Below are 12,439 nucleotides of genomic sequence, written 5' to 3'. Positions count from 1 at the left end.
AAAGATTGCCCAGTATCCCTCCCAAACAATGTTCCTGTTATTCGAGGAGCTATCACCTGTAATCTTGGACACTCCTGTTCAGATGTGGTGTGCTGTTTGTATTCTGAACCTTTGCTGAAACATGTGACCATTCACTTCAGTCTAAACTACTGTCAAGACAAAATAAGGATAGGCATAGACAAGTTTGTCAGAGAAATACAGCCAAGTGCATACACTAACTGGGGTAAGGGTGTGTTCTTTGACTGTTATTTTTCAGTTTCAAAGTAGAACTAAATATTTGTTTGATTTAAACAGTATACGTTCACTGTATAAAGTACATTTGTATAGATGTATTTGTATTTTGAAAAATCTTTAGAAATCCAGAAAATAATATTTAAAATGCTATTCATTACTTTTCTTAATTGAATAAATTTCTTCATAGGAAAGGAAGAAATGCTTACTATGAGTGGAATATATCATCTCAGGTAAATATGATGTACATCATTGAAAATAGATTTGGATTTATATTTTGTACTCCATTTCCATAAAGATACATCACACAACAAGTGCGAAGGATATGTTTTTGACCCGTCCGTCAGTCAGTCATTGTGTCAGTGTGTCAGTCCTTCTGTCCTGTGTTTAGTAAACGCGGCTCCTCTTAAACTGTTGCACTGAATTTTGTTTAAACTTTGTAGGTATTTAGGATGTGCATATTACATATATGTACCAGAAAATTCCGATTTTACAATTTTATGGGAATTTTTGCATTTTCGAATTTAAAATTTTGTTGTTGTTTTATAGAGACAGAAGTATAGATGTGCAGGAAGTCTTGATGTCATTATTTTTTATTGAGTTATGTCCCTTTTAAAATAAAATCATTTTGTGTGTTTATTGCATACTCTGTCTTTCATTATAGGATTGCCAATAATATGGGAGCATGGCGTATGTGAGCTTGTTCACTTTTTCTTTCATTTTGTTATATTTATATCCTTCCCAAACTGTTTTCTACAGATATACAATTGAGGACCTGAGTAATGCCAACATGTACCTAGTCAGCTTCTCCGTCCTCTCCTGCTGGGAGAGTTCCTTACACTGTGAACAATACACAGTTCTCTCGAATACAAGATTACCAAAGTCCAGATCCCAACCTTACTGCAACTGGAAAGCAGAAGAAACAATACCTGGTAAGAGACAATTGTTCACAGAGTGTGTAAAATTGAAAAAATCTGTGTAGTTTGTTGATATACATGTATAAGTGATGTGTATATTATGCATGTAAGATTTCTTTTGATGTATTGTTTGAAATTAATATATTGCTACAAACATATTGATGTAATATGTTCTTTTACTGCCAGGTTTTACCTTTCTTGACTTAATGTCTGTTATATTTTTAAACAATTGCAAACAAATATTCAACTATTATTACATATTCATTAAATATGTTATTCCATAAATCAAGGTGTTGTAAATGTGTATGATTTGTTTTAAGGGTTCTCTACCAGTACTTGGCTGTCAGAAAATGGATATCCTAACACTACTCCACTGACAGGAAGTGCTCTGCAGGATCTAATGGAAGTTTTACAGCTGTCAAAGTTTAAGGATACAGACTGTAACACATCTTGGGTTCATGGAAACAGCACTGGTTGGACATCAGGCAAGTTTAAAAAAAGGAAATTTACAAAGTTCTCAAATGTTTTGAATTACAGTGAAGTTTTTAAGATACGTATATATGATTGTATGCTCATGTGATGATTTTTTTTTCAGAATGCTTAGACAACCTTGCATTGCCAATCCTCCCCAGCTCTTTTACCTGCAATATTCCTAGTTATTGTTCAGGAGTAGAGTGTTGTATATCAAGCTCAGTTTTGGGGAGAAGCTTCCATACATACCTAGAAATTGACCCTTGCACATCAAAAATAGTGGTTGGAATTGATAAATGGAAATTTGAGGAAATCTCTCTTGAAACAGACAAATTGCTGTCAACATGTATGTATAGCAAATCCAAAATTTGCATGAGTATGTTAAATTTTACAATGCCTATGAAAAATTGCTTAGTTGCGAATGTTTCATATATTTTCAACTTGATATTTTTTTCTTCATTAAGCCATGACAAAAAGTGTATGGTTACAAGGAGTTGTACGCATGGAGTAAGTTCTAGATTTTAAAAACTTTTTTTCTCCATGATTGAGATTATGATTATTGTTGTCATCATATTCTAACTTTGGTTACATTTCCTTGTAGTTTTGATGTAAAAAATCTCCAACATGAACACCAATATGTGTTAAATGTAAATGTAAGCTTGTGTACAGAGAGTTCGAAAGCATGTGAAATTGCTAATCAGACAATACTTGCCAACAGCCTTGTGTCCAAAAGAAAATGCCAGTTTGATCAGCTATTGCCACCAGGTTTGATAACATATTTTTATATTTAATCATAGCTATATAATTGTTGGTCGATTTTATGATATTTACCCCCGTCTTGAGATTTTTCACTTATTTCAAACTGAACAATGAGAATTTTTATGTTGCCAACACCACCTAATGTTACACAGAAGATGTCTTAATATATGCAGTCGACAATTCAAATATTATTGTTGCTTTTTACACGCTCTAAATAACTATGAATGTGGAAATAAATGAAAGAGTTAAATATCTGACTAATTTGTTTAAGCTTTCACAGATACATGTTTAAATTATTCCTTTTTTAATAGGTTTTTCCCTTTTATCATGGAAAATTAACAACAGTTACAGTTATGGTGCCAATTTACCTAACTATATGAAGGGTAAAGTAGAAGACTCCTTAAAACTGCCTGGATATCTCAAGTCATCTAAGTGTAGAAGAAATGTTTCCCCATACTGGCCCACATACAATGGCTGGAATCAACACAATGGTGATAGATTTTTTCTCAATTTATAGCTATTGTGCACTGATCCTATTTAAAAGAAGTTGCAAGTTAGAACATACCATAAAACCTTATTGTTTATAAAATGTACAAGATCATTCTGCAATTTTATTTACTCATTAAAGTGCTTTTTGAATTTCTAGCATGTAGAATACGCAGTCTACCTTACAACATGAAGAAGAAGACCTACTGCTATGTGGGTTCCAGCTGTACCTCTATCAACTGTTGTACCGAAGATCCTGAAATGGATACAACATTCAACTGGTTCATTGGTGTAGATTCTTGTCATTTAAAATTTTCAGTAGGCATAGAGAACAGAAAACAACAATCATTTCTCTTGGACTTTACATTTGGTAATAAAACATTTTGATATTTTTATAATTCTTTATATTAAATCATAAATTATTAAAGTTGAAAACTATATTTATTTATTTTTTCGAGAATTATAATTACAAGTAATTATATAATCTATGTAAACACATTTAAAGGTGAAGAAAAGCATTTCAGTCTTCAAGGAGTCTACAGAATTAGGTAAAAATACATAATATATTTTTTCTATTACCATCATTGATGTACAAATGTACAAATATGTGGTACTAATGAGTAAATTTTCTTTTAGTTACATCATCTTTGACTTGGTCAGTGACTCACATTATATGATGAGTGTCAATATAAGTGTGTGCTATGAACCAGACAATTGTACCCTAACTGAAAACATTGTTCAAAACACTATGTTTCCGAAACCTGTCTGTGAATTCAAGAGTACAGACTTTGTCATCCCAAGTAAGTTACTTCAAATTTATACAATTTCTGATCATTACAATCCATAACATTTAAATTTTAAATTAACAATGTAGGGAACTCAATACCTAGTTTGATATTCATATCTTTTGGATTTTTTGTTTTGTTTTGTAGGTTTTTCAATGTCTGGCTGGTTAGCTGATCACAGTTTTTCATCAGTGTTGCCATTACCAGAATATGGTCAGTTAGAACTTCTTGAAGATTTGGGAATAGCACAGTATATGAAAGGGGAACAATGTAGGGAAACTGATATCATTTACCAAAATAATACACACGGATGGACAAAAGGCAAGTTTTCAGCTGGAGCTCTGTTTTAATTTACAGTACATGTTTAATTGTTATTTACATGGAATTTTACAATATTTTATATTGTTGAAAAGATGTTTTAAGTAGCTCAGTGCAGGTTTGTACTGTGAACCAAAAGATGTATACAATAGATATTTAAAACATTAGGAGGAAAAGCTGCTGATGGATGTTTAAGTATTCTCACTAACCAGTGTTCTCTTTTCTCTAGGCAACAAGACTTATTACAAATGAAAATTAATCACTGCAAATATGTTCTTACCAAAAATGTGTGAAAAATCATGCTTAACCAGATTTAGATTAAATATATGAACGAGAAAGACAGAGAGTGCAGTGGTGTGTATCATGTTCTAATGTTGTGTTGCTTCACTTTACAGACTGTCCTCTACCAGTGCTGACCAGACATCTACCCACAGACCTGCTTTGTCACATCCCTGCCACCTGTACATCAGTCAAATGCTGTGTGACATCACACACTCCACTCAACAGGTCAATCAGCGTGCTCCTAGAACTAGATCCCTGTAACCAGAGGATTTTGTTGGAGATTGAAAACTTTGCTCATCAAATCTCACTCTATGACTTCACATTTGGTGAGAATAAAACTCCTTGGATTTATAAATTAGAGCTGATTTTATATGAATATACATGTAAAAATTATTTCAATAAAATCAATGATTTTGATACTGTATGTAAGTTCATTTATATTTTGAATATTCTTATAAATGACGGCATATAATGTTTTAGGAAAAGAGCACAGTTTCTTCCTCAACAATGTTGTTCGGATGCAGTGAGTTTTCAATTATTTTTAAAAAGTTACACTTAAAAACACATTTTTCCTAATGAAAATGCAATCAATGCGACTATATGCCAGCAAATTATACATAGAAAATGATAGTTTTGAAAATTTAATCATAACAGCTATTGCTTGTCTTGAAATATTATCAAATTGAAAAATTTGATTTGGTGGATGAACAGTACAGTGTATACTTATTTTTAAAGATAAATAGTGTAAGTTTGATATCTTTTAAAGGTATAAAGTGTATGACCTGAAAGTTGATCGGAAGTACCAAATGAGCCTAAATATCAGTCTGTGTTTGGAATCCTCTGGTCCCTGTGTGTTAGAGACTGTGGTGTTCAAAAATTCTCTGTTGCCAAAGAAACCTTGCAGCTTGATTACTGGTTTTGTACAAAAAAGTATGCTATTCCTCAACCAAAAGGAAACCTTTCAAACAGTATTTTTGATAGCAAGACGTAAACATATTCCTTATAATCTGCAAATACATATGAATTAGCAGGTACGTCAAACAAATATACTGGGTATAACTCACTAATTTTGAATCTTATTTTATAATGGCAGATTTTTCACTGTCAACATGGAAAGCAGAAAACCAAATAACAGAGTCAGAGATGAAAGCCTCAGACATTGTTTTACTGCAAGAAGTTCTTGATATTCCCGAATATCTTAAAGATTCCTGTCATAGACAAGCAGGAAACTATTTTCCCCACAGGAACTTTTGGAAGGATGGTGTGTTTTTATATCTAATGTTAATGAAAATATAAACCTACTTTGTTTCAATCCGAAATTAAACTGAAATGAAAAAGAAATATGATTTTTTATTCAGAATGTGGAAAGGTGTCTGGGATCAGTCAGTTCACAGACTCAGACCTCATCAACTGTTATCTGTCTGACACTTGTACAACCACCTCTTGCTGTGTGGAAGACAAAGTACTCAAACGAAACATAGAAACGGTAGTCAAAATTGATCCTTGTAAATTCACCTTGAAGTTGGAGATAGAAAAACTGCAATTCAACATCAGTCTCCTCAATTTTACATGGGGTATGTCATTCATTCATATATATATATATATATATATATATATATATATATATATATATATATATATATATATAATAAAAGAAAAAAAGCAACACTAACTGCAAAACATAATTTGCTTTGCAGTTAGTGTTGCTTTTTTTCTTTTATTATATTTTTACCGGACACTGAGAAAATACTTTTGTGATTTGGATATATATATATATATATATATATATATATATATATATATATATATATATATATATATATCTGACTGTATATTTCATTGAATTATATTTTTATTTAAAGCTTAATTTCAATCTCTTCAAACACAATTATGATGTATGCTCAATTTATTAGGTGAAGTGGTGAAAATGGATTTCTATGGGATATATGAATTGAGGTAATCTTTTACATAAATCTTAAATTTGTGAATAAATGTACTAGTATATGAAAAAGAACTTCGTCTGATAATAAATTTGTGGTAATATTTATTATGCTTTTGTTTTAATTTTTTATTTCAACAGCTTTTCTTTGGTGAACTTCTTCAATGATAGAAAATACTTGTTGAACATGAACATCAGCCACAGTTATGAGTCCAGTAGAAATGACACAGTGTTCTACGTCCTCTTTAAAGATTCCTTGATACCAAAAGATGTCTGTGAATGGTCAATGGATTACAATATCAAAGGTGCATATTTTGTGGGCATCCATTTTTCTATTGGATTATTGATTTTACTATATATAAAATTAGGAGTTCACCTTCTTTAAAGGAGACTTTAATCAACTTGATTTTAAATAAACTTAATCTATTTATTTTTAAGGATTCTCACTGTTTTCATGGAAAGTGGATCGACATCTTCCAACTGCTAAACTAAGTATTCCAGATGAATATTTGTTGCAACTTATGGATGAAACAGGCCTGGCTGGCTATACAGATAACCCAATGTGTAATACATCTGTTGGTATCTATTCAACTACAGCTGCCAATGGATGGACCAGTGGTAACGAATGTGTTTTTGAAGAAGACAATTTTTCTGACTTTCTTAATTACAAAGTACAAATTATTGATAAATATTAACTAACTTTCATTCCTTAGGTTGTGGAATGATCATGAATTTGCCTAACCTGCATGCTGATGTTAAATGTGTCATGCTCTCAACTTGTAATGGTGTGCAGTGCTGTGTCAAATCTCCAGAGTTAAGAAGAAATTATCAAGTACATTTCAGCATAGACTACTGTTCCCAGAGCCTTTTTATTCAGATCGAAAAAGTGTTTTATACAAAGGCACTACATGATTTAAGATTGGGTATTTATTATTTAAGTATGATATTTCAATTTGATGAAATATTTCAATTTGAAGTTTTTATATGAATTGGGTGTTTCTTTCTAGGAGAACCTGAGGAGTTCAGTTTGCTTGGAATATATAGAGTCAGGTAAGCTGCTGGAGGGGGGGGTGGTTATGACTAATGACTATATATTAATTTCACATATATGTGGTTACATGAAAGGGTATTGTACAGGGAGCATGAAGGTAAAATCTTGAGGAAATCAAAGTACTGATAGTACTGAAAAGCGATAGCTCAGCTTCAGTATGTATATAACAGATATATGTACATGTATGTAACATTTCAGCTTTTGTACACGCACTATATATTTCCGCATCATTGCGTGGACGTCCATGCAGTGATGTATGTAAGCCCCGTACATTAAATTCACAATAGCCCGTACATTAGATTCACATTAGCCCGTGCAGTTATGTGCACAAACTCCTAAAACTGGTTCCCTAACCAGTTTAAATTATGTAAACCTCTGCTCATAGGAGGCAGTTATTCGATGCACCTGAAGTAGAAGTCTAACGACAATAAAGCGCTATGGTTAGCGCTTTAAAAATCGTAAGGGATATTAGATACTGGTAAATTTGCAGATCATCTGGCTAAAGAAGGGCCCCTTTAGTCCAGCAGGAATTGTTGCAATTATTTTAACCACGGAAGAACGTATATAATATACAAGTGCACTCACTGTATGGTGACTTTCAGATACACCATTGAAGACTTGTTTGAAGATAGATCATACTTGGTGTCACTAGAAGCTATGGACTGCTACGAAACAAGACCACCACAGTGTGACACTGGTACCACATACACAATTCTGAACAGGGCAGTTTTTCCAAAAGGATTGTGCACATGGAATCAAAGTTTTGTTGACCCTAGTAAGCAATATTGCTTCGTTTTTGTACACTTTGCAAATAATAATTAAAATCAACAGTGAAAAATGATTGTTTTAAGCATTGAATGCTTATTTTTGAATGTCGTCGGTCCTATGACAAACCAAGTGGTGCAGACAAATTATCATATCGCGTGTTAGCTTACATCAAAAAATAAGCATTCGATGCTTTTATTTATATTTTCATACTGATGTCTATTTATATGAAATTTGTGTATCGCCGCTCTAAAGCCATTATTTGTGCTCTTAGTCAGGGATATGAAACATACATGGAACAGCCATATTAACATATTATTTAGTTAGCTTTTGCGACAAAAAAATATGTGCCAGAAACTTTGCGGATAAAAAAACTTTTTTACTAAGGAGTAGATATATATTATATATATTATATATTTGTTTTGCTCTAGACAATAGTTTTTCAAAAGTACATATCAAATTGGTTATGTAAGATTGAAAGTTTCATTTAATCTTACAAAAATAAATATACCCAAAACATGTAATGACGTTTTTATCTGTGTTCATGGCGCATGGATTAGCAGAGTGTATTTATAGAAAATTGAACGTCCCAGATTTCCAATGCAAACATAAGGGGAAGTATACACTTAATGTAAATATTTATCTACGAAATGCAAAGATACCAATATTATTACTTATTAGGTTAGTTACTGACTCACTATGGAAATATATTGTGTTGATCTATCTCATAGATGGCGAGGCGGAGCCGAGCCGTCTATGAGATGGATCAACCCAATATATTTTCTGTAGTGAGTCAGGAACTAACATAATAAGTGTTTTGTTTTTCCCGAGGACTATCAAGCGACATATTTATTCACAAATAGCGATGATCTACGTAAAGCCATTTACAATATTCCTACATCTCGTCCAAGTTAACTCATTTAAACTCTTCAAAATTTTCCATCTCAATCTCACCTTTCAAATACTCTTTAAAAATCTTTGATTCACTCATGTTTACTTACAATGTTTTGTTGCTTTTCAATTTTAAATGTTTTCTCCCTTTCTCTGCAGAGATTTGAGCAAATTTCGTCGCTGCCATTTTGTTCTGCTCTAGACAAAACAATGTGACATAAATATTCTAAGGGCAACTACTCTAATTTTAAAGAATTTTAAAGGGCAACTACTCCAAATACTTTAAAAACTTAGGGCATGCGGTTTATGTATTAAATACTATGAAATGTCGAAATGAGTAAGCGAAGCGTCGGCCAATGACGGCCATATTGCCTAATATTATTCCTCACAGAACAAATATAGAGATATATGAGGCAACCACGTGCTATGTTTAAACCAATGAAAGTGTGACATTTCAGTCCAAGGGAAAACAAATTTGTATAGTGACATTTTCTATTAATTAAAGGTGTATTTATCTTTGCCATTTTGAGAACTACTAGCATTGTTATGGAACAATTTTTTTAACATAACCATTATTGATTTATGTATTTTTGTCTTCTGTTTTATAGACTTCTCTCTGACCACCTGGTTAGCAAATAATAGTATTGGGAATGTGTCAGACCTGATGCAGACTGACTACAAAGTGTCTCAACTGATGGATGAACTTTCAATATCACAGTATTTACTCTCCCAGTCATGTAGTCAATCTTCAAATGCAGTTAATGGCTGGACATCATGTAAGACTTGCTGAGACTATATATGAATTTGGGCTTTTGTGCCCTGATAAAGGTTTAAAATTTATTCAGTTTTACCTTGTCTCGATACCCAAAATCATCATAATAGTCAAAGACTTGATTTTTTAAAATACATTTGCAGCTTGTGCAAAGATGGTGATTAAACCAAACATATCTGGAGCAGTATGTCACCTTCAGGAGGACTGCACATCTATAGAGTGTTGTGTTGGGGTAGAATACCTGACTAGAAATGTAAAAATCTTCCTTACCATAGATCCCTGTACTTCTGAACTCCAAGTTGGTATAGGAAAATTCAACAGGAATATTTCACTTGCTCATTATAGATGGGGTACAGCAAAAATTTTCAATAATTGATTTGCTTAGTTTTCATATAATACATATTAATTGTTGTAATTTTTTCTCTTTTCTTTGTAGGTCAGAAAGAAAGGCACTGGCTTGCTGGAGTAGTAAGAATAGAGTAAGATAATATGTATATGCATACATGTAGTACTGTGGTTTCATCAATATTTGTTAAATACCAATTTTCGTGTATTTCGTTATTAAGATGATCGTCGAAATTAAGTATTCATTGAAATGCAATTTCTATTAACTTTTTGTATTGATAGGGTCATTGGCCACAAATTTACGTATCCTTGAAACTGTGATTTTCACTTTATCCACGAAAATTGATACCCTTGAATATTAATGAGACCACAGTATACAACTTTTGCAATAGGGTTAATGTTATAATTCACAATCATTTGTACAATTATCTGTGTAAAGTTCACAATATTTCATGAAGACAAATGAAAATCTCTTTAATTCTCGTATGTTTATAGCTTCATAATAGACAATTTCCAAGGAGAACGGTTTTTTCTTGTCAACATGAATCTCAGTCTGTGCTTTGAAGCGCATGAAGACTGTATAAGGAGGATTTCTATTTTCGAAAATACTTTACTGCCAAAACGAAGATGTCCTTGGGATGTTAATACAGGTACATTTTTAATCTTTGCATAAATTTTAGTCAGTGATGAATTATTTTTGCCTTAATAAGTTTTTCAATATTTTTAATTGTTTTTTGATTATGGAATTATAGGCTTTTCATTATCAAAATGGAAAAGTGATGAAAAAGTTCCAACATTGGTACAGTTTCCTGAATGGGCAAAAAATTTATTATTGGAATATTTGGACATTGCACAATATATGAATCCAATTCCATGTAAGAGAGGTGTTGGCATGTTCTTTGACCAAAGTTTGATTGGCCAGAACTATACAAACTCTACAGAAGGAGTTCTCAACAGCACATTAAGCTCTTATTATTTATCACAAAGTAAGTGGTTTACTATAAGTATCAATGAGATTGTGCCTTTTTATGCTAATTATCACATCTTCTTTGATAGCAGACCTAAAATTCGGTAATTGTCCGTCCCTGATGGCTTTAGATTAAGTTTTGTTTTTTAATAATGAACCTTTAGTAAAGATATGTTTTACCAACATGTGCACATTTTATAACACTTTTTCAGTGTGTCAGTTGGATGTGGATTTGGTGAATCGTACTCTAGATGCCAGATCAGCCACACTGGTTTCCTGTTATCTTCCACCACTTTGTACAGGATTTCACTGCTGTGTCAATGTCCCAGACCTCAACATGTCCTTCAGTGCTTATCTCTCTGTAGATCCCTGCAATTATCTGTTCACTATTGGCATTGAAAAGTTTACATTTAACAAGTCACTTGATCACTATACATTTGGTAAGTATTGGTTTATGAAATATTTCTGTGATCATGTGTATAAAAATGCGGAAATGTGATCACAGTTTTTAGCCGGGCTCTGCTGAAAGCAGAGTCCTGGCTGTAGGCAGGCAAATCGCAAATGTTACTATAAATAGCACAAAAAACCAAACAGCGTCATACTAAAAGCGTCCGCTATACCAAATAGTTACACAAAGAGCCGCGTTTTGTCAAGTGTTGGTATTTTGTTGTTGTTTTTTAATATTGAAAAAATTGTCTTTCTTGTTTAGTTTTCTTATTAACAACGTGTTTTAAAAACAAGACTATGCATTTTGGACACAAACAATGCGCATGAATTTCCATGAACTACTTTGCTGCGCGTTGAAGAAATGGGGATTGAATATATAACGCTTGTTTCAAAATTCAAGGCAGCAACTGTTGATTTTTTTTCTACTAGACAGACAGATTTTTTTGGTTTATAGCCGCTTACTTTGCCGACATTAAAAGCATGAGAGAGAGAGAGAGAGAGAGAGAATTTTCTTTACTACACAATATGCATAAAGACAGACCAAAAGAGCCCGGCTTTCAATACTCCAGTACTTTGATTATAGATAAGCTGGTCCAGTAATTGCAGAAATTGATACAGATGTTCAAATTTGCATTTCAGGACATGATGGTGTGTTTTCTTTGGCTGGGATTTTGAAAATTATGTATGTGCCACTGGTTTTTTTTTTGGTTTGATTTATAACTTATATTTCCTTTTTAAGGTGGCAAAGTAATACACGTGTATTCATAAAACATTTACAGATACAACATTCGAGATTTACCAGAAGAAAAAGTTTATCTAGCAACTGTGAAGCTAAGTGTCTGTACAGAAAGTAACTTTTGTGAAGCCAACCATACTATATTTGACAATGTCCTGCTGCCAAAACAGCCATGTGATTGGAACGAAGGGTTTATGAATACCAGTAATATATTTCTGCTTGGTCAATTAAACGGAATTATAAGAATGTAAATTTCATGTGAAGATAAAAGTTACTT

The 12,439-nt window shown here is 32.5% G+C and overlaps 1 protein-coding gene across 1 annotated transcript in view; it reads left to right on the top strand.

Annotated features, from left to right (window-relative positions):
• LOC105342368 (uncharacterized) overlaps positions 1-12,439 on the top strand; it is a 51,697-nt gene that overhangs the window by 5,191 nt on the left and 34,067 nt on the right. The window contains exons 13-43 of the mRNA XM_066088239.1: positions 5-223; positions 422-464; positions 991-1,163; positions 1,469-1,633; positions 1,744-1,965; positions 2,084-2,126; positions 2,221-2,384; positions 2,690-2,869; positions 3,025-3,234; positions 3,370-3,412; positions 3,501-3,664; positions 3,797-3,970; positions 4,363-4,575; positions 4,730-4,772; positions 5,016-5,179; positions 5,343-5,510; positions 5,608-5,823; positions 6,163-6,205; positions 6,330-6,493; positions 6,627-6,806; positions 6,902-7,111; positions 7,196-7,238; positions 7,842-8,014; positions 9,504-9,671; positions 9,811-10,017; positions 10,104-10,146; positions 10,508-10,662; positions 10,765-10,998; positions 11,192-11,419; positions 12,066-12,108; positions 12,206-12,366. Of these exons, the coding sequence (XP_065944311.1) occupies positions 5-223; positions 422-464; positions 991-1,163; positions 1,469-1,633; positions 1,744-1,965; positions 2,084-2,126; positions 2,221-2,384; positions 2,690-2,869; positions 3,025-3,234; positions 3,370-3,412; positions 3,501-3,664; positions 3,797-3,970; positions 4,363-4,575; positions 4,730-4,772; positions 5,016-5,179; positions 5,343-5,510; positions 5,608-5,823; positions 6,163-6,205; positions 6,330-6,493; positions 6,627-6,806; positions 6,902-7,111; positions 7,196-7,238; positions 7,842-8,014; positions 9,504-9,671; positions 9,811-10,017; positions 10,104-10,146; positions 10,508-10,662; positions 10,765-10,998; positions 11,192-11,419; positions 12,066-12,108; positions 12,206-12,366 (4,656 nt within the window). The remainder of the gene's footprint in view (positions 1-4; positions 224-421; positions 465-990; positions 1,164-1,468; positions 1,634-1,743; positions 1,966-2,083; positions 2,127-2,220; positions 2,385-2,689; positions 2,870-3,024; positions 3,235-3,369; positions 3,413-3,500; positions 3,665-3,796; positions 3,971-4,362; positions 4,576-4,729; positions 4,773-5,015; positions 5,180-5,342; positions 5,511-5,607; positions 5,824-6,162; positions 6,206-6,329; positions 6,494-6,626; positions 6,807-6,901; positions 7,112-7,195; positions 7,239-7,841; positions 8,015-9,503; positions 9,672-9,810; positions 10,018-10,103; positions 10,147-10,507; positions 10,663-10,764; positions 10,999-11,191; positions 11,420-12,065; positions 12,109-12,205; positions 12,367-12,439) is intronic.

This window comes from Magallana gigas, chromosome 6 (assembly GCF_963853765.1).
Source record: "Magallana gigas chromosome 6, xbMagGiga1.1, whole genome shotgun sequence".
In the NCBI taxonomy this organism is placed as follows: Eukaryota; Metazoa; Mollusca; class Bivalvia; order Ostreida; family Ostreidae; genus Magallana; species Magallana gigas.
This window is presented reverse-complemented; position numbering and strand designations above follow the sequence as displayed.